We start from the raw sequence: 22,308 nt of genomic DNA on the forward strand, positions 1-22,308 counted from the left end.
GTAATTTTTGACCAATGGTTATTTTATGGTGATTTATTGTAGGTGGCTTCTTTTTATATAGCTGTGGGTGTAACTGACGTCATCACGTGACTATGTTTAAACCAATCAGGCGCCCGCATCGACGTGCAATTGGTCGCCAGATTATGGTGAGACAGGACGAGAGTGAGGTGGCAACTGGCAGTAGCAGATTACGGTACAAAAAGTAGTGACTCTTTAGCTGTGTCATTTTTGACCAGGAAATCATTCCTGTACTTTCGAGGAGGTGCTACTTTCAGTGACAAGGTAACCGTTTTCGCTCAATTGTTTTTTTTAAACCCAAATGTTTGTTAGCTTCTCTGGTAACCAGTTAGCTAGCAGCTGTCTGCATCAGTGTGAGGCTACCGCAGTTAGCCTGTCTGTCAGGACTTCAGGGTAGCGGATGTGAGATGGTGTGAGGTTAGTCTGCAAAAAAAAAAACAGTCACTATCATCCTGTCAGACACAGACAATATACAACTGTTTCCTGCATTGTTTTTCTTAGCTGTTAGTCGTTGGAATTGAGTTTATGCGCAAAACTGAGATGATTTTACTGACTCATCAGGAAAAAAAAGCAGGGCTCATATTAATCACAAACGCAGGCTAACTACATTATCCGCAAACAGAATCTCCCTGCCTTGGCAAGCTTGTTTTCCCTCATGTCTCACTCTGTATATTTAGCTATAACTACTACATTTGTCCGTTGTATCACCTCTCCGGGAAGTTGTTTTTTATTTACCCACAGCGAGCCAAACTAAAGTTATTGAACTTGGCTAGCTAGTTAAGGCTACAGTCTGTGGAGTGGGTGTGGTAGCTGGTACAGGATCTTCGTTCACTTGTGTTGGCCTGACGCACATGATGTAGCACGGCAGTTTGCACGGGGAAAGCAATGCTAGAGCACTGCCAAGCTCATCAAGCAGCAGCTGTGTCTGAAGCAGTACCCCCCTTGCTGGCCCCTGAGATGCTGCTGCCTCCAAATCCAGTGTCCGTGATCTCAGGAGCTTGTACAGTGGCACTAATTTCACGGCTTGATGGCTTCAAACAATGGACTGGACCCTAGGATTATGGCAGGCTAAATACTGGGACATCTGCCTCTAAAAGCATGACAGGATAGCCTGCTAAGCTAAATCCTAGCTAGACTTCCCAGGATAGATATCACAGACCTCTTGCAGACTGACTTTCTGTGTTGTAGTGCTGCAGCTGATGCAGAAACTGCTACCACAAAGCCACTGCTTGCATTTCAGAAGCTGAAATAATACTACCATAAAATGTTATCAGTAATGCAGAGGCGATAGGATGCATGTTATCAGGGCTCGCTGCTTATCATTGTTTGGTTTGTGGTGGTGGTAAAGGTACAATATGGACCAGTTTGGGCTGTTCCACACACCAGCCTTTAGAGTTGTGTCCTTGAATTGGAGCTGTAAACTTTAGGCACTAGGCCAAAGGAACAATGACCTATGAATGTATGCTTGTGTTAGATGAGACAGTGATGGGTTGGCTGAACAGGTCTGACAACATGCGGTGATGTTTGAAACAGGAATATCAATACCATCAGTGCAACCTGTTGTCTTTGTGTAGGCTGGTCTTATCCGTCACATCTTTCCTCAGATACACATATTGTGAAATTCCCAAACATGTTAAATGTCTATCTTTTGTAGATCATATCTTGATTTTGTCACTTTAAATTAAACTTATCTGTTAATCTTTGAGCGTGCCTTCGAATTTGGTCTGGGTGTGATTCAGTTATCTTTTTGGCTTGATGTCTCATGAAATTGAAGAGTTTGATAGTAGTGAATCAAAACTAGAGTCAAAGGTGACTTCTCCACGTTACCCAACAATACTCAATTTATAGAAGAAGAAGCTGGAACCAGAAAATAATTGGCATTCTTGTTTGGAAAATGACTGAAACAATTAGCCAATATTTTCTGTTGATTGACTAATCATTTCAGCTCTAGCTGCATTTTTGCTCTGAATACTAATATGGGATTTTGTCTTTTTCTGTTTTTCTTCTTTATTTTTGTTATTAACTGTTGGCCTCCCTCTCCCACAGGTCCTGTGCTATCAAGCGCTGCCATGTCAGCGAAAGCCATCTCAGAGCAGACAGGAAAAGAGTTCTTGTATAAGTATATCTGCACCTCAGCAGCCGTGCAGAACCGTTTCCGCTATGCCAGTGTCACTGCTGAGACTGACTGGGACCGCCTCACACAAGAGCATCCATGGATGCTAACAGAGGTAAGGCTGCTGCGACAGACTCAATGCAACCTCAAGGGCCTTCTACTTGCCTGTCTTGGTTTTAGGTTGTTTCCTCAGCCGGTAAAGGAATATTGAAATCATGAGGCTAATTACATACTGCATGTCACTGAAACCCTGTTTAGGACATTATGTCATTACCGTCACAGTGGCATGTGACTACGTATTTGGATGCATTGAGTGACTTGCTATGATTTTGTGCGTACTTGTGAAACTGTTCAAATCAGCGCTAAACTAGCCAGAGCCAAGTATTCAACTTGTAATGTTAGAGAAGTTATATTTCCTTACAGCAGTAAGTGGGCATGAGTGAGTAATAGTAATATAACAAGATGGTTATGGTAAGACATTTGACAAGTTGTGCATCATATTATACACCAAAATTGTTAATGTAACGCAAGCAGATACCACATATCTCAAACAAGGATATTTTCTCCCTTGTTTTGAGCTATCGTGTGTACTTTTACTAAAAAGTAATTCCTGCACAAGGAAAGCTTGTCATATTTTTCATAATGGGGAAATTCTGTGATACCAGTATCATATTTTAGCCTGGTATCAGTTTTGTTTGTCACACCAGTATTGGTGCAGATCTGTGGCTTTTGTTTAATATGTGGCTGATCTGTCTTTCCCCTGTAGCGTCTGGTGGTGAAGCCAGATCAACTAATCAAGCGGCGCGGGAAGCTTGGGCTGGTGGGCATCAACCTGGACCTGCAGGGTGTCCAAGAATGGCTCAAAGCCCACCTCATGATAGAGACCACTGTGAGTTGACTGTAACCTTTCTGTCTTAGACCAAAACAGCCCAGCATTACCTTTTGAGACAGTGAAATATGATCCAGGAAGTCCAGCTGAAGTAACAGATCCAAGAGAATGAAGGATTATCAGACACCAAAACACTGAAATGGTTTCTAAAACTGTGAGGAAGGATTTTCCATCTCTGGAAAGTTATTGTTTGTTGTAATCTACCAGAAATGTGCTTGCGGTCCAGCAAAAGTTGGTTCAACTTTTTTTGTTGGGTGACCCTGCATTTTTTTTTTTTGTCCCCTGCGTTTGCCCCCCACTGTGTCAAAGGAGTGATCTAATGTTGGTCTAAACACAGCTTTACTGGTCACTCAGCTGTCTTGTCATTCAGACAAAGAGAAGCCAGTCTTTTCTTAAAGACTAGAAATTATGTGTCTGTATCCCCATTCAAAATAACATAATTTAATTTGCTCAGAATCTGCTCAGATAAATATCCTTACTCTGCCAGTGTTCCAGTGCACCAATAACTTTTTTTTCTTTCTCTTTTAAAAAAAATCTTCTCTGGGCTTTTAAACATATTTTTGATTTTGTTTCTTGATGTTTCTCATCAGTTTGAAATACAACTTTATTTACTCCCATAATGGAAATTTGGGACACAACAGCAGAGCCAGCATTGATAGTGTATTGGTATTATAAAAACTACAAAGAAAACTAATTTAAATAAAATGTATTGCATTTAGATATATTTAGCATATGGTCCCTGCTCCTCAGTGTGATTTTTATTTATTTTTCCCCAGACTAATTTAGTCATAAATGAAGACAGCAATGCAGTCTAACAGTCCTACCCAAGTAGTAAATAACATTACTGCCACATTGTGGATTGTACTGCATCTGAAGAGAATGTAAGCTGCAGTTCCTTGTCCATTAGTCCAAGCATATGGACCTTTTTTTATGTGAAGAAGGTTGCTGTGTCCAGTACCAGAGGCTGGGATTATGTTTAGATTTGCCAGGTCAGAGGTCATGTAATGCAGTGGAGGAGGGCGGTCTATTCTTGTCCACCATACATACTGTACATACATGCTGTGCTGCACTTCAAACATGCTGTCGCCATACTTCCAGTATATAAGGGAATTTACGCACCAGCCATGCCGTTAGTTGTTGGTTTTTTAATATCAAATGCCATTCTATGTGCTTTCCTCTTAATAATTAAAAAAAGGAATATGCACATAAACAAAACAGAATGTGTAAAGGTGACAACAGTAAATCAAACCTTGGAGCAGCATGTAATGTGCAGACTCCACTTCTACTGTCCTTTTTTACTGCATTTTCCTATAAGACAGTGTTTAGTTTTTTTCTAGTTTGAGGGCTGTATTGCTATTCACTTTCAAGTATATAACTAGGTTCGACTGACATGCTTGTGGTTTGTGACATCAAGTTGTTTATCTTGAATAGGTGGGAAAGGCAAAGGGTGTGCTGAAGAACTTCCTCATTGAGCCATTTGTTCCACACACACAGGTAATGTATGCAAGTTTCTTGTTTCCTCATTCCACATCCTGTTTGTTTGAAAGCCACTTGAAGTTTATTTGTGTAGCCTTTAATCATAGATCATCTCATAGACCCACATTAACTAAGGAAACAAATGATCAACCCACTCAGTATATCAATGAAACATCCAGGGCCCAGGATACCAAAGTGTTTTTTATTTAGGTCAGTGTGCATATGATTAGTTGGTTGATTCCTTTACAGTTTTTGAATTGAACAAACTGAGGGAAAATAGAGGTGAAATATGTGTGTGATGTGTTTTCCACCCATGAATGCGCGAGAAAATGTGCCTGTATGAAGGTCAGTTTGTTAAAATAGGGAACTGGATGTTTATGTTATTCAAACAGCTTGTCAGCCTTTTGTAAATGAGATAGCAAGCTCTGCTGTTGACAAACCTAATCTGTTAATATGTGTTTGTGTACCCTAATTCTCTGCTGGTCCACCCAGGAGGAGGAGTTTTATGTGTGTATTTATGCCACACGTGAGGGCGACCATGTGCTTTTCCACCACGAGGGAGGAATGGAGGTGGGTGACGTGGACACCAAGGCCCAGAGGCTGATGGTCACAGTGGATGACAAGCTGAGTGAGGACCAAGTCACAGAGCAGCTCCTCACACACATTCCTGATGATAAGAAGGAGTACGGACACATCTTTATTTATTTATTTATTTATTTATTTATTTATTCATTCATTCATTCATTCATTCATTCATTCATTCATATCCACACGGAAAGAGCTACAGCAGTAAAACAAACTTAGTTGGTTGAAAGTAAGTCATAAGGATGTTTTTTACCTGAATGTTAAAATGCAATATAATACCAATAGATAGAACAGTTTATCAAACAGTGATTCTGGGTCTCTCTAATGGAAAAAACAAAAGTATACTGTATCTGAATAATTTTGTCCATCAAACCCAACTAGGATCAATGACTAGGTCATTTTGTATCTATTCGGTAGGGAACAGGCGTTAGAAGGCACCTTTTTGATGTGATACTAGAGCAATTATGTGATGCCAGTTTGATATATATTGCAATTTTGTGTTCATTAGAGTTGATACAGTCCGTGATATTCTGTATCATGGGCTGCTGATTAATCTTCACTTCAGAGAGACTTTGATAATAGGTGCTCCCCCTCATGTGTTCAGCCAGTTATTGCTACAAATGCAATAAAGTGATATATAGTCATTATCCCACCTATTACTGTCAGATTTTATTTGTTACTGTTTACTAAATTTTTCTGCCAATGAATCAAAGAGGCTCTCTGCCCCCTCCCTTCTAAATATCATCCCCAGTGCAGAGAACAGGCTGATCTCCTCCTTTTTTTTATTTTTTATTTTTATACAGTATGACTTTGCTTTTTGGGACTAGTTTCTCACAAGCTCTGCCCTTGGAAACAAAGTGGGATCCACTTTAAATTCTATCATTCCAGCATTTGTGGAAGCATTTAGAATAATTGTTTGGCAACAAAACATGTTTTACAATGTTCATTTAATATATTATGGATGGGAAGCACTGGTCTACACTCATTTTATGTTTTCTAATAAGACTTGTTGTTGACCTCTTATATGGTGATTATCATCTACTGTTTGTTTGTTTTTTCCTTCTTGAAGAGTCCTGGCCAGTTTCATAGTGGGCCTCTTCAACTTATATGAGGACCTCTACTTCACCTACCTTGAGATCAACCCTCTAGGTAAGTTTTTCTTAACTTCAAAGTCCGATGCATCTCAGCTGTGCATCTTTATATTCATTTTCTACTTTAGGACTCAGAAGCAAGATCCAGTGTTATTCTTCAGTTTGGGAAGATGGGAACTGTTTTATTACTCTTTAACAGCTCCATTTGTGCATTGTCAATTCAAGAGAGTGAATTAAGTACTGGGGGGGATTCACTATTAATTCATGGGAACAAGTTACTAATTTCTCCACATTTAGCATCAAATTTACCACTGGTACATACGCTTCTGTAACATCTTTACTTGAGGGAAAATGTCAAATTAATGGATAACACAACTTTTATTCTCTTAACCAGTCGTCACCCATGATGGAGTGTACATCCTCGACATGGCAGCCAAGATTGATGCAACAGCAGATTACATCTGCAAGGCTAAATGGGGAGATGTGGAGTTTCCACCACCCTTTGGCAGAGAAGCATATCCAGAGGTGAGATCTAAAGGACAATAAAGCAGGTTTTTATGTGTGTATTAAGATTTATTGGGTTATAATACTGCAGCATGGTAAGTAAATGGGTCTTTTTCACAGTTTAATCTTAGAAGATGTACAAGTTAAATGTTTTGGGGGAGTAACTTATTTCTTTTGTCTGCATACATTATAATATTTTATATTCACAGTCCTTTCATGTTCAGGTATTTCAAAAACATGTTATTTTTGCCTCTGAGAACAAATATATCAAATGTAGTCCCAGCCTAAACTTTCAAATGGCACCTTAAACTTACATTTACCTACACTGACATTAGTGAGGAACTGAAGTGCAAGTCGCTTGAATCTCAGTTTAAGCCTCCATCCTTGGCCTTGTGCATTCACTGACCAGAATGTAATACCACTATATGATTTGCCCATTGTAGGAGGCGTACATAGCTGATCTGGATGCAAAGAGTGGTGCCAGTCTGAAGCTGACCCTGCTGAACCCTCGTGGCAGGATCTGGACCATGGTGGCTGGAGGAGGGGCTTCAGTAGTCTACAGGTACGTGTGGTATTTGTTTATATCGAACCTTTTTAGCTAACAGAAACTATTCAAAGTGCTTTGGTGGATGAAAGATATACTATATATTTAATATTGTGTGCCACTGCCGTAGCTATATGGCTTGAAATGTAAAAGCTTGTTACACTTTGATTCACATTGCAGTTAGTGATGCAAAGCAAGTTTTTGCCTTTGGCAGACACCTTTTTGACATTCCTATTGACTCAGCAATTGGAGTTATTAACCTATAGTAGGACTATGCAGCAGTTTTGTTTAGGTCTAGGTCCCCCTTTTGTTGGTCTCGTGCACGTGCACAAGGACCCACATGCACACGCTCGTGTGCGCATTTGACGTGATGCACATTCCTGCCAATGGTTTCCCGCTATTCCACTGATCTACAGGTGGCAGTAATGTGCCAAGATATGCAACAATGTGCCAACAAAGGCAGTGAAGAGGAAGACTGCAAGCTAGTAAACATGGATGTAACAGTGCAGGACTTAAAAACTGCTACTTAAAAAGGAAGGAAATGCATTCAACACTTTTTTTTTTGTTAAACCTCAAGGATACACACAATGCGTTTTGGTGAGTAACACTAAATGTAAACATAACTTTTGTTTTGTTTACAAGAAACTCCACAGTGCACCGTTAATTAAAACTAAAAGCACCAACTAGAATCAGGGCACAGTACTTAACTGTCCATCTTCCCTTTTCTTTAGCGACACCATCTGTGACCTAGGCGGGGTGGATGAACTGGCCAACTATGGCGAGTACTCTGGCGCACCCAGTGAACAGCAGACCTACGACTACGCAAAAACCATCCTCTCTCTCATGACGCGGGAGAAACATCCTCAAGGTGGGTACAGCCAACACTTTATTGGGGGGGGGGCGCGAGTTACCAGACAAAACAGTCTTGGATCCTTCTTGGACAGTTGGATCATTCTTCTGCAGTGTGACCTACTTTATTCTCCTTTAGTGTGTCACAAGGCCACTGTACACTGTGTATGTTGCCAGCAATAGACTTCATGGCTGCCACCAAACTATATTACTGGGGTGTCAAATTTCAGTCATGAACATGTTCTTAACCTATCACCTCCTCTCTCTGTATCCCACAGGGAAAGTGCTGATCATCGGAGGAAGTATTGCCAACTTCACCAATGTAGCAGCCACATTCAAGGTGAAGCATATTAACTGTCAACTCTAAATGTTATCACAGGCCTTCATAGTGTGATTAAGTCAATCAAATGTATATTGATGATTTTTCCTACAAGAAAAAAACAACTCCAACACAATATTTTGTTCTTTCTGAAGCTATTGAAGGAATCAGTCTCTGTATTAGTTGAGGCTAGTCTGTTGGAGCTTCTGCAGCTTCATTCCTTGTTGAGACACTCCGCATGAAACTTCACATCAAATTCATGTTAATACAGTATATGTCTGTACAGTAAATATTTATGGCCAGATAACAATTTTAAACAGTGTAAGAGTCCAGTTTAAGGAGGACACAAACTCAGCTGCCCGCTGTAGCCAATTTTGTTTTTGTTACCTATTAAAGTACATTTTCTATTTTCCTTTGGTTAATTCAGCACTATTACTCATGAATAATACATAAAAACTTTTTAATAAGTAACAAGTTATAGCAGATGACATTAAGGTGTGTGTGTGTGTGTGGCAGTCCCCATAGGAAATGATAATGTTACTAACTTCAATGCAGGGAAACTCAGTGGATGTTGGGCTGAACACTTGTGACAAAAAGTCCCCTAGTCCTTTTGAAGCACATGAGATTGAGATTTTGAATCTTGCTTTCTGATATGGACATATTAAATGGTGTTAATTTAAAAAAACACTGCACATTCCCCATGTCTGAGCCACTTTCACCAGCACACACCTATGCAGATATTTTTGAAGAATGCACCATCCGTGAGTTACATAGCTGACCTGCCTGTGTCTCTCCTCAGGGCATTGTCAGGGCCATCAAAGACTACCAAGGTCCTCTGAAGGAGCACGAGGTCACCATCTTTGTTCGACGTGGCGGGCCCAACTACCAGGAGGGGCTGAGGGTGATGGGGGAAGTAGGTGAGTGAGATGAAACTGAGGGTCATAGGGAAGAGCCCAGTCAGAGATCAAAGGAATTAGATTATGACTGTAGTATGTAATTTGTCATTTTGGAAATACTTGGTGTCAAGCAATTTTCAGATTATTTTATTGGACTACACATGACCGGAAAGAGGGATAATAATGTTTTTGAATGCATGCGCAGGTGATATGAGAGCATGAATACCAGTTCGTTTTTTTAAATTTAATTTAAATGTATTTAAATTGAGTTGTCTAACTCTGTTTTTCTTTTTTCTTTGTGCAGGGAAGACCACGGGTATTCCCATCCATGTGTTTGGTACCGAGACCCATATGACAGCCATTGTTGGAATGGCTCTGGGCCACCGGCCAATCCCTAATCAGCCCCCAATGGACGCACATACCGCCAACTTCCTCCTCAATGCCAGCAACAGTGCAGTGGTATTTTCATTCAGTGACACATTACAGAAGCCGTATTGCTTGAGACAGGCACTGCATTTCATTGTGCACATTCCCCAGTGAATTAATGGGCATTTAAATTGTGAACTCTTCTTGTAAATCCAGTTAACTAATTTTACTGTTTGATAGTTTAAAGAAAGGGATTATTGCTGAGTAATGCATTAACATTAGAGATGGCATGGCCATGTCATCTAGATGTCATTTGGTGTAGGCCATATATCACAATTTCCTACAAATTGCATAAAACAACGCCCCATGATGGCTGCCATTTGTACTATCTATTGGTGTTGGCTTTTTGCTAAAGACAAAAGACATACAACTCCAGATTGTCTCTGCAGTACCCAATAATTCACATAAGACATTTTAAAATGTTCTTTTCTAAAGTACATACCTGTCAAGGCTATATTGCCTGATGAGGGAAATTATTAGTTCCAAGCTACCGTTTCTCCTCGGAAGCTTCTGTAATTCTTTGAATAGCAAATGTTTTTTTCTCTATATTTTCTGTACCAGACTCCAGCTACAACAAGGACCGCTTCATTCTCTGAACCCAGGACATCTAATGATGTCACCCCGGCCAAAAAGTCTAAAGCAGGTCTTCCAGCAGGTAACTAACACAGTAGCACTCACCGCTCCACTGCCTCTTATCAGCAAGACTCCATATGTACTCATACACTTCTGCTCCCTCCCTCCCCGCAAATTCCATCACTGCTATTCTGCATTTTAATTTTCTTTCTATTTCTCCCTCCTCCTCCTGTTTTGCTGCACAAACTGTCCACTCACCTTCGCCTTTTTCATGCTTGTTTCTCTAAGACTCTCTTCATTCTATACTGTGGCCTCTGAAGAATGTGGTCACAGGCAATTGGAAAGGTAAGTGATAGGTGTGCCATGCCCACACTGCGCTCGGCTGCCCACACACTCGACACTGGTTTGCCCCTTTTTCTTTTTACCCTTAACCCTCCTAATCTTGGTAGAAAGGAGTTTGTGTGTGGCACCTACATGTTTGCAACACCTCAGTAGTCCAGTGGGTTCATTATATTCTTCAGCAATAAGATGCTTGTATTTTTTTGTCCTTGGAATAAATAAAACTAGAGAATTGTAGATAATCCACAAATTAAGCATATCATCAGTTTTCTAATGCTAAGACTCGTGAATACAAGGATCTTTAGAAAAGATTTGCAGTCTTTTGACTGAGTTGTGTGTTGTTGTGTAGGGATAGTTTTGATTGTAGTGTTAGAAGTCAAATGTTAAGCACAGGATTTTAAATGAGATTGAGATTGTGGCTCAGACTATACTTTTTAGATTGCTTTTCACAGCAGCTCAGTAAAGGCATGCTCTGTAGCAGCTGAACTTTGCATGGTCTTTCCTCTGGTGTGCTATTTTTATGGAGTGTTTTTCAGAGATGACACAGTTTACCTAATGCATTGAAGTCTATTAAATGAATAAGATAAAGATGCCCTCTTTCTTTTCTCTTTTTTTGCTCATTTTGTGTTCCCGTCCTGTGCGGTCACAGAAGTGCAAGCCTCTTCAGGCTGCAGCAGAGGTATGGAAGGGTGTGAAAAACCTGTTTTCCTGCCCTCTCCACCCCCTCTGTCCCCTTCCCCCTGCCTTCCCATTTTATCTTCCCAGTCTGTCCTTCTATTTTGCATTCTTATGGTGGCTTACTCACCTGAAGGGGTGCTGTTTTATGTCTGCATAAATTTGTTGAATAAGCATTTCCATCCAAATTGATATTGGGAATCATTGGTGGAATTTGTCTGGTACGACATATAAGTGTTGTAAAAATAAACCATGGCAGACATTTCTTTAATATTAGAATTTAATTGTATGAGTACCTCAAGACAAAACCATGACCCACCAAACCAGAAGAAATCTATCATTTCAACATTTGTGCTTTCCCTTCAAGACCAGCTTCATCCTAAAACCAGGGTATCTGCAGGTCTTGAAAGGTCAGAAGCATTTAATTCAGTTCCCTTTTTTTAAAAAAAAAAAAGGTCTTAAATTGAATTTACAAAAGTTTTTTTAAATATGTTCTCTTGCCTGCTGTAGGCAGTAATGTTTTATAAAATGTTTTGTATCTGATTGTGGGCTGTTGGGATATGTTATACTGTGCACCCAATAACTAAAACTGGTATTGTTACGACAGTGGATTGTCTGCACAGGAAGCGGTTCAATCTTTTTTTTTTTTTCATTGCAGAGTTTCATTCTGCACCATCAGACCTGTAAAAAAACACTGTCACTACAGTAGCTAGGAAGCTCATAATGGATCATAAGTGTCAATTTTAGCAAAAACTTAAATTAATTTAATGAATTAATAATTTTTAATTAGTTAAGTCCAGGTCGCATTAATTTTAATTAATTAATTATATCATTAGGAACTATTGTTATATACTGCTGGAAAAAATGTGATATTATAATAATAAATATTTCTAGGCCATATCGTCTCTACTGGCTTTCCATCATACTTACGTAATTTGGTCAGTATGATCATCACACCGGTATTCAATTACATTCGGTCTAAATTTAACTGCAAGAAACCCTGTAAAACAATACTCGTTACTCTACAGCTGAGAGTAATATTGATAGAGGCAGTGATATTAACAATTACTAGCTCTGTGCACAACTTGCTTTGGATCAGATCAGAGAACAACAGAAGGCAGTGAGTGTGGACAGAGAGGAGAGACTTAAGAGGACTGGAACAAAGATGATGACTAATTTTAACAACAAATGCATCAAACCATATTGTACACTAACATGACATTCAGCATTCAAAACAGAACACATGACACTTCTGACACATGACACACAGATCTTTTGTAATGTCCTTTTTACTCTGCCTCAGCTCAGTCTGCACATAGACATTTTTTCTTGCACTACTAATTAAATAAAATGTATTTATATAGCACCAATTCATAACAGAAGTTATCTCATTGCACTTTTCCTATAGAGCAGGTCTATACTGTACTCTTTATAATATTAATTACAGAGACCCAACAAATCCCACCATGAGCAAGCATTGGTGACAGTGGCAAGAAAAAAACTTCCTTTTTAAGAGGCAGAAACCTTTGACAGAACCAGACTCAATCTGCCTCTGCCGTGTTAGGTTTTGAGGCGGGGCACAATGCAAATACCACCTAGAATTGTTAATAGTGTTAATATTAATAAATTAGTAATTATAGGAATGATAGCTATAGAAAAAATAATGTCAGCATCAGTAACAGAGCCACTAACAACAACTGTAGTAGCAGCTGTCGAGCAGGAACACAGGGGCAGCAGGTGGCCCACAACCACAGATCCATTCTCTGCAGCTCCGGAGGCAGAAATACCTGCTGAAAGAGAGAGGAGAGAAACAAGAAAGCACGAAACTATGGGAGAGAGAAGATGTTGAGTTAGTAACATGCAGTAATGGGATAAAAATACATACAGATAGAGTGGGAGAGAGGAAATAGGCGCATCACAGGAAGTCTCCCAGCAGTCTAGGCCTATAGCAGCATAACTAAGGGATGGTTCAGGACTCACCCAAGCCAGCCCTAACTATAAGCTTTATCAAAGAGGAAAGTCTTAAGCCTACTCTCTCTGACCTGTATTATAGTGTATTATATTTTTGCTTAGTACTTCTATCCCTGTGTGCACTGACGTGATAGTGAGCTGCTGTAGCAAAAGAGATTCCCCATAATGGACTCTCAGAGTAACTTGGTTACACTTACAAATGAGAGTTTATATTAGTTTGAATGCAACAACAGCATTTGTCAGCTTAAAAACAATGCATCTGTGAAAAATCCTGTAAAATAAGTTAGTATGTCAAGAGGAAGTGTGTGGAAAAATGACAACATATGCCTAATGCAGGCAAACTGCATCAAGAAAGAGAAACCTTCCTTCCTTTTGTAGCAGTGTTTGCATTGGTGATGTTGTAAGTTGTAACTACAAATTCTTTAATCATGAAGAGTTACTGTATTTTCTCTACCCCCTGTAGCTCTGTGCTCTGAGTGAGATCTCTACTCTGCATGTTACCAACCCCATTCCTGCTGTTTTCCTGAGCCTGACCCCCCGCCCCCACCATCTAGCCTGTGATTATTTTTATTTCTGCTTTCAGCTCTGACTCTCTCTCTCTCTCTCTCTCTCTCTCTCTCTCTCTCTCTCTCTCTCTCTCTCTCTCTCTCTCTCTCTCTCTCTCTCTCTCTCTCTCTCTCTCTCTCTCTCTCTCTCTCTTTTCTCTCTTCTCTCGTTCCTTCAGCCAAAGCCGCCACACTCTTCAGAAAACACACCAAGGCCATAGTCTGGGGCATGCAGACGCGCGCCGTGCAAGGCATGATGGACTTTGACTATGTGTGCTCCCGGGAGGAACCCTCTGTGGCAGCCATGGTCTACCCCTTCAGGTAGGTTCCCCAAGATCTCAAGTATGTCTGTCTGAAATTAGTTCAATTACAAACTTGATACTCCAACCCTAACTGATTAAGGACATCTCTACAGTGTTACTCACAGATCGTCCTAAATACGTTTCACTGCAGATATTGTTTTTTTTTTTTTTTCTTGTCAATGTGTGCGTGGTTGTTTTTTGCATTTCAGATCCATGATGCTAATATTAATTGGAAAACTACAGAGACCGTTTTGTAGTTGTGTACTGAATGAATGAAATGTGCATTTTCCCCCAAACAATAAAGGATAATGTTACAAATGCTCATACACTATGGCCAACTTTATTAGTATAAGTATTGACTTCTCGTAGTGAGATTTCCTGCTTAAATATGTCAAGTCTTCATATCTTTATCAAGTCCTATTTTATCTTGATTAAATGTGTTTATCTTTGAGTTTACATATTCTGACACTCAACAAACTTGGCAATCTGTACTCTGCTCAACTTTCTTACTTTTGGTAAGAAACCAAACCTAAAAGATCTGAAGATTTTTAATTGACAGAATTGTATCATTTTACTCACACTTTTTTTTTTTTTTTATATATATAAAGTAATACTTTTGCCAGGAAAAATGTAATATCAATGGCGACAGTCTCCAAATTTGCAATTCGGTATGCTCTTGAGAAGTTTTAACTGCTCTAGTGAAGTTAAAATAAAATGTTGTTATATTTATATACTTCTATCTTAAATTTCTGTGTTGCCCAGTGGGGATCACAAGCAGAAGTTCTACTGGGGCCACAAGGAGATCCTGCTGCCTGTCTATAAGAACATGGCCGATGCCATGAAGAAGCACCCCGAGGTGGACGTCCTGATCAGCTTTGCTTCCCTGCGTTCAGCCTTCGACAGCACATTGGAGGCCATGCAGTACCCACAGGTAGAAAGACATACTGTAAAATTATGTTTATGCAGTGATGTATGGGCTTATATGTAAACATGTGAGATTCAGCCAGACATGAAAGTCACCTCTCTTATCTAATTGTGTTTTCAGATCCACACTATCGCCATCATAGCTGAGGGCATCCCTGAAGCTCAGACAAGGAAGATAATCAAAATGGCTGATGAGAAAGGTGTCACTATCATTGGCCCTGCTACGGTATGCAGCCACATCACACCCACAGAGACAGAGTCTTTAAGAAATGCAGTAGAATGTGAATGTAGTGGTCATTGTGAGTTTATAGAGGCATGTAAGCATAAGATTATGCATTTCAACTGGCACACATAAGTTTACCCATTATTTTCTGTCTCGCAGGTTGGTGGCATCAAGCCGGGGTGTTTTAAGATCGGCAACACAGGTGGCATGCTGGACAACATCCTGGCTTCCAAACTTTATCGTCCCGGCAGCGTGGCATATGTGTCACGCTCTGGGGGCATGTCCAACGAGCTGAACAACATCATCTCCCGTACCACAGACGGCGTGTATGAAGGAGTAGCCATCGGAGGAGACAGGTACAAGAACTTATTTGCAAATGATTTGCTTCTGAGTGAGAGGCAGTTGTCCTGTGAAGCCTGTTATGAAATTATTAGTTTTCTAATTTTTAGATAATTCATCCCTCCACAGAAACATTTATGTCTGAAAGACTTTCTAAGTCCTTGTGTCCTGGGTCCTCTTTGTCCAGATATCCAGGCTCCACCTTCATGGACCATGTCCTTCGTTACCAGGACACTCCAGGGGTCAAGATGATAGTGATGCTGGGAGAGGTGAGAGTAGCTCCACGGATATTTATATTTTCAGACTAACACTAACGTAATGTTTTTGTTAATTTACTTTAATTTAAAGCATGTTGGCTATGTTCCATGTGAATTCATATGTATTTACTGAAATTAATCTGTGGGCAAATTTAAACATCCCTTTTACTCTGACAACCTAGATTGGAGGCACAGAGGAGTACAAGATCTGCCAAGGCATCACAGAGGGCAGGATAACCAAGCCTGTGGTGTGCTGGTGTATCGGAACCTGCGCCACCATGTTCGCTTCAGAGGTTCATTGGCTGTGTTTTTGTTGCTTTGGATTTTGTTATTGTTGTTACCTGGGAATTCAGATTTTTATTTTTATTTTTAGCTCAAACTGTAATACTGCCATCCTCAGGTTCAGTTTGGCCATGCAGGGGCCTGTGCCAACCAGGCTTCAGAAACAGCAGTAGCCAAGAACCAGGCTCTGAGGGATGCTGGAGCTTATGTACCAAAGAGCTTTGATGAGCTGGGGGATGTCATCAAGTGAGAAATTCATCACATGGTGATACCAATGTCATTGAATTGTGTTTTAGGGTTTTTCACTGATATAGTGTGTGTGTGTGTGTGTGTGTGTGTGTATGTATGTATGGTGAAATAGGACTGTTTATGATAAACTGGTGGCCAATGGTACCATCATTCCTGCTCAGGAGGTGCCTCCCCCAACAGTGCCTATGGATTACTCTTGGGCCAGGGTAAGAACTTTGATCATTACTCTTTAATAAACCTAAAAATGGCTTATTCATTTTTTTTTTTTTTTTTTTTTTTTTCTTAGCCACTGAAGAATTAAATAGTTGTTGAATCTTACAATTGAATTGAATAATGGAATAACAATTTAAAGCTCATTATTTCTTTATTTAAATTTGTATTTCGTTTTGATTGTTAAAAATTAGTGGCTGACCGATATTGGATTTTTAAGGTAATTATCTTTATTGGCCAATATTATTTTTTTTCCAACATATCAGTAGCATTTCTGTACTGCAATTTCTTCAGCTGACACATATGCCGACACTGATCTCTGCTTCACACTGTGCAAACATTTTCACACTGTGTTTATTACCTGTGTGTTAGAACCCATCTTATATTTGTTTTACACTCCACTGGATTTCCTCCAGGAATTGGGCCTGATCCGTAAGCCAGCCTCATTCATGACGAGCATCTGTGATGAGCGAGGCCAGGAGCTCATCTACGCCGGCATGCCCATCACTGAGGTCTTTAAAGAGGAGATGGGTTTAGGTGGAGTGTTGGGCTTGCTTTGGTTCCAACGCAGGTTGGTATGACGACAACTAGTGTAAATCAAGTGTCTGCTGATAGATTTATTTATTTATTTTAACAAATATATTTTCAGTGGAATAAGCTGTGCTGTGTTTCTGTCTAGGTTGCCACGCTATGCCTGCCAGTTCATTGAGATGTGCCTGATGGTGACTGCTGATCACGGGCCTGCCGTCTCTGGTGCACACAACACCATCGTCTGTGCTCGTGCTGGCAAGGACCTTATCTCAAGCCTCACCTCTGGCCTGCTCACCATTGTCAGTACTGCTCTCACACAAACACTTACGCACATACAATGTGCCACCATCTTTAACTAACAAAAAAGACCTCTTGTCTTTTACGGCTCACTTGGGCCACATGGTTAAAACTGACCAAGTTGTTTCTATACTGAAACATGATTTATTCATAAATTCCAGGGGGACCGTTTTGGAGGTGCTCTGGATGCAGCTGCGAAGCAGTTCAGCAAGGCATTTGACAGCGGCATGCTGCCCATGGAGTTTGTCAACAAAATGAAGAAGGATGGGAAGCTGATAATGGGCATCGGCCACCGGGTCAAATCAGTAGGCAGCTTTTCACACTACCTCAAGTTACATTATCAAGAGCCATAAATGATGTGGAATTTTTAGATTATAGTAGAAATTTGCCAAGATTATACCTCCTAAATAATTTTTCTTTAGTTTAGAATTAAAATAAAGGAATACCTTACAGTTAAGAGCTTCTTCTGATTTTTTTTATTAGATTAATTCATTGAAACAAGACACAAAGCCATAACGTAATACGCAGTTTCTCTGTTTTCAGATCAACAACCCAGACATGCGGGTGCAGATTCTGAAGGACTTTGTTAAGCAGCATTTCCCCTCCACCCAGCTACTCGACTATGCCCTAGACGTAGAGAAGATCACCACCTCCAAGGTACTTGTCAGCTGAATTAGCAAGAGTGACACACAACATGTGAAAACTCAAATAAAATCAGATGGTCAGTCAGTTGGAACATTTGACCAACACACATTTCAATCTTTGGACAGTGTGCAGAACCTTTCCTCCTTTTTTATGTTAAATCTGGCAGAGTTTGTCTGGCTTACTGATATTTCTCTGACTTTTAGATAAATTGATTTCTCTTTCTTATCTTCAGAAACCCAACCTGATCCTCAACGTAGATGGTTTTATTGGTGTTGCCTTTGTGGACCTGCTTAGGACGTGTGGAGGCTTCACACGGTAAGAATATCAAACTGCTATGCCATTGAGAGACTGGTGAGGTGGAAGTGTCAGTCCAGTAAGATAGGGTTTTGGGGTTTTTTGTGCTTTGAAGGGATGCATTTTAACACAAATATAAATTTCGAGGTACTTAAAGTATTTGCTACTGATCCATTGCTTGATCCATTGCAAGGCAGACAAATGTTACTGTAGATTAACTTTCTGTAACTCATCATATACAGAAGGTGTGTCAATATCTTCTGACATGATACACTTAAAAAATGTAGATAACTAACACCCACTATTTAGCATTTATAAGCACTATATAAAGATTTAATAAATTATTTATAATGCACTACACTGTAGTTGTAAGCAGACAAAGGACACTTTTTTAAATGTTAAACAGTATTTATCAACAGTTAACTTCTCCTATGAAGACATATTTTACATTATAATTTACTATATTGTCATTCACAATCTGTTAATACACCAGCCTCCTCTTATGCGTGCCCACAGAAGGACTTATAGTAGTCGACAATTACATTAACATAATGTATTATTCATACATTGTGAGAAATTCTGATGCCAAGAATGCATTGTCTGTATTGTTTCTTTCTGCGTTGATGGCACACTGTCCACTATTGTTTCTCACATGAATGTTGAACTGGTTCCAGAGATGAGGCTGACGAGTTTGTGGAGATCGGTGCGCTAAATGGGATCTTTGTCCTCGGCCGCAGTATGGGCTTTATCGGTGAGTCCCATTCAGATAGAGCCATGACACTAACTTTCAAAGCATTAAAACAATACTTCTAACTTGTGTCTGTCTTACATTAGGACATTACCTGGACCAGAAGAGGCTGAAACAGGGTTTGTACCGCCACCCCTGGGATGACATCTCCTATGTGCTCCCTGAACATATGTCCATGTAATACCCACATCACAGAATGGGACGCATTTCCAGATGTGACTGCACAAATGGGTCAGGCAACATTAGACGTCTCACTTAATGATGATTCTGGAAAGTGAAAGTACTGTCTGACTGAGGGATCTGGGTAGAAGTGTTCAATCTAGTTTTTACAGAGGGAAAGAGGGGAAGTATATTTTCAGATTTTGTTTTTACACAAGTTATTTAAAGTTTGAGATGTAACTTATTCAGTTCTGAATAAAGAGCCAAACCAATGCAAACTGCAGTAGTTGCAGGAGCACAAAATGAATTGGTACACTTTTGCATAGTTGGTACAAGAGCAGGATTCAAGCCTGACTCCTGCATTACGGAGTCTGATTAGTTCATCTGTGTTAATCGCTGCTGATTTGTTCAAGCTCAGCAGTACAGTATTGTCTTTTATACTACTTACAAAAATGAATTGATTTATTTTCATCAGCATTTGCCTGTTTTAGGCCACAAGAAAGTGTGCTTAAGTATACTTTCTGGCTTTCTGAGTATTGCACCTTAGTTTCAACACTAACAAATCAGTTATAAATTCCTTCTCCAAGTTTCACTCCCAATGAGAAAAATCTTTGTCATCACAAGAGAAACCAAAGTTATTTTTTGGAATTTGTTGTCTTTGTTTGAAAAAAAAACCAGAAAGGAAAGCACATGGTCCAGTGGTTGTTACAGAGCTTACCTAGCTCTTATGTTTTGAAAAGGAGGCATCTAATGAAATAAAGGAACAAACATAAGATGATTTAAGTGTCACTCCACCATTGCCTTTCCTAGAACAACCCTGGTTATAAACTAGTGGGTGGAGGTGTTCAAGTCTGTCCCACCAAGTATGAACTAGTTGCGTTGCTATTCTGAATAACTGTCAGAAAACAGGAAAATGTAGAAGCATCAAAAGGGGACAAACAATGTCTCATGAATGAGCCCTGTGAGTCTTTGAAAGCATCTTTTGGCGAGGGACCACGAAAGCAGTTTGCTTGACTTGGGGGAATGATTGCACGTAATAGGGATGCCGCTCTGTAAAATAATTCACTAAAGACTTTACAGACTACGCTTTGTAACTGCCCACTGTATGGCCTGCTGTGTTTCATCTTTGTTTTGCTGTTTTTATTTAACTGTTTTTGTAATATGCTGTTATATAGTAGTATAATAATAAAGAACGTATTGTTTTACTTTTCATTTTGGCTGAAGTGTGGGACGAAATCTGTGTGTGATCTGTAAACAGAGGTGATAAACGGTATCTACCGTACTTGAAACTTAAGTGAGGTTACGTTCGCGAACGATCCGATTCTTTTCAACGGCTCTTTGGTACGAACGAAGTCGTACCTGATGGGAGCCACTCTTTTTATCATTGTGACCAAATTTCCCAAATGCCTGCCGTAAATCCACTCCCCTTTTTTTTTTTTTTTTTTTTTTTATAAACGTGAGCAGCGTACCAGTAACGTTACCTCTCTGGTCACAAACTGTCTGCGACTCACAGCATGATAGTGGGTCCACTTGATTACTGTCCTGATGTCTGCTGGCGTTGCATCAGCTGGGCAGGGTTTCTAATGTTAAGCAGTGGTGGAAGAAGTATCCAGATCCTTTACTCTCTAAGTATCAAAAGAAAGTACTCGTTCTGCAGAAAATCAGTATTTTACTATTATATATGACAACGACTACTACTTTATGTACTGTTTATTATCTTAATCTACAGCAATGCATCAATCTATAAGATCATATGTTTGTAGCGTCTCTGTCCTGTGACAACCATGTAGCTCTAAAAAGTCAACTTTTTGTGAGCTCAGAAAAAACAGCTGTTTTCAGCTCTGACTTTGTGATTTTTCCAGCTAATCCAAAAGTTGAAATCTATGGGTAAAACCTGTTTTATACAGTCTATGGGTGAAACATTCAAAATCAACAAATTTGGAGATACATTGTTTTCACTGGACAAAAAGGGTATGAAAATTTGTAATCTGAAAATTAACTACAGCTGTCAGACAAATGTAGCGGAGTAAAAAGTACAATATCTGACTCTAAAATGTAGTGGAAGTATAAAGTAGCATAAAATGGAAATACTCACGTAAAGTACAATACCTCAAATGGGTAGGCTACTTAAGTACAGTACTTGAGTAAATGTACTTAGTTACATTCCACCACTGCAATTAAGTGTTGCATGACTTGCATTCAAGGCAACTTTAACACATTTCAAAGTAGTAAATTCACTGACAAAGCAGAAGGATATGGCGTCACCTTGTGTGATGTTGCACTGCAGATGATGGACATTAAGTCTAGGCAATATGAGTAATTTACTGCTGCTAAATATAGTCCACACATGAAATGAAATTATATTGGTGGAAGTTTGAATCTTATCCAAATTTTATCATTATCCTAGTGATGGTTTCACAGATAAACATAGTAACCGCCGCCCCCTAAAAACAAGCCAATAAATGAATGATCCGGCTCCTGTAATTCCCATCTTTAAAGGGAGGTATCTGCAACCCCCCTCTTCATCAACATAAAGTTTTCGAAGACTTGTCCTTTTGCAGAGTTGGTAGGAGAGGTTGATTCTGTCTTGAGCAGAACACTGATTTCAAAGATCTTGTGGGAAAATAATTGCTAATGAACAACTGGGTCTGTGACTCCAGGGTCATCACTCAAGGTCAAATGCACAGAGGGAACATTTTAATTCAAGAGTATAAATAGCGACTTACTGTACTTTGGAGTTTGAAACTGCCTAAAATAAATAATAGTAAGTATTGTATTTGGAAATATGGCTTACACTGGCATGCCTCAAATTAGGTTTACTGAAAGTATGGTTTTTCATCTGTATTCATGTATTACCAACTTTTTATACTGCAATAACAATTTAATAACAGGTGTGTGTGTGTGTATCATAAATACTTACTCTGTGGCACTCTTCACTACTGGCTTCTAAAGGAACTCAGACAAAAGTCCAAGCGAAAATGTACATTATGTCCAAAGTGGTGGACATCAGCTGACGAAACATAAAAACACAAATT

General features: G+C 39.6%; 1 protein-coding gene and 1 long non-coding RNA gene across 5 annotated transcripts; one reads left to right on the plus strand and one right to left on the minus strand.

Moving 5' to 3' along the window:
• Positions 1-117: 117 nt before the first annotated feature.
• On the plus strand, positions 118-20,485 carry aclyb (ATP citrate lyase b). 4 transcript variants are annotated; one of them, XM_044177623.1, is made up of 30 exons: positions 118-282; positions 2,065-2,246; positions 2,898-3,020; positions 4,452-4,514; positions 4,989-5,179; positions 6,151-6,230; positions 6,567-6,697; positions 7,120-7,238; positions 7,952-8,088; positions 8,348-8,409; positions 9,188-9,305; positions 9,589-9,743; positions 10,272-10,365; positions 10,572-10,628; positions 11,272-11,301; positions 13,993-14,134; positions 14,878-15,046; positions 15,161-15,265; positions 15,422-15,618; positions 15,789-15,870; positions 16,041-16,151; positions 16,259-16,386; positions 16,502-16,595; positions 17,016-17,170; positions 17,279-17,429; positions 17,589-17,732; positions 17,971-18,084; positions 18,305-18,387; positions 19,041-19,117; positions 19,201-20,485. In XM_044177623.1, exons 2-30 carry the CDS (start codon positions 2,088-2,090, stop codon positions 19,293-19,295), a joined length of 3,366 nt encoding a protein of 1,121 aa, XP_044033558.1. In that variant the 5' UTR covers positions 118-282; positions 2,065-2,087; the 3' UTR covers positions 19,296-20,485. The 4 variants fall into 4 exon arrangements, with proteins under 4 accessions (XP_044033558.1, XP_044033559.1, XP_044033560.1 ...); XM_044177624.1 differs by lacking the exon at positions 11,272-11,301; XM_044177625.1 differs by lacking the exon at positions 10,572-10,628 and having other exon boundaries at positions 119-282.
• LOC122867191 lies at positions 19,920-22,278 on the minus strand. Its single transcript, XR_006375867.1, has 2 exons — positions 20,557-22,278; positions 19,920-20,521 (listed from the first exon to the last, which is right to left on the minus strand). It is a non-coding gene; the product is annotated as an uncharacterized LOC122867191 (long non-coding RNA).
• Positions 22,279-22,308: the final 30 nt, after the last annotated feature.

The sequence above is a fragment of the Siniperca chuatsi genome, linkage group LG20, assembly GCF_020085105.1.
Source record: "Siniperca chuatsi isolate FFG_IHB_CAS linkage group LG20, ASM2008510v1, whole genome shotgun sequence".
Lineage (NCBI taxonomy): Eukaryota > Metazoa > Chordata > Actinopteri > Centrarchiformes > Sinipercidae > Siniperca > Siniperca chuatsi.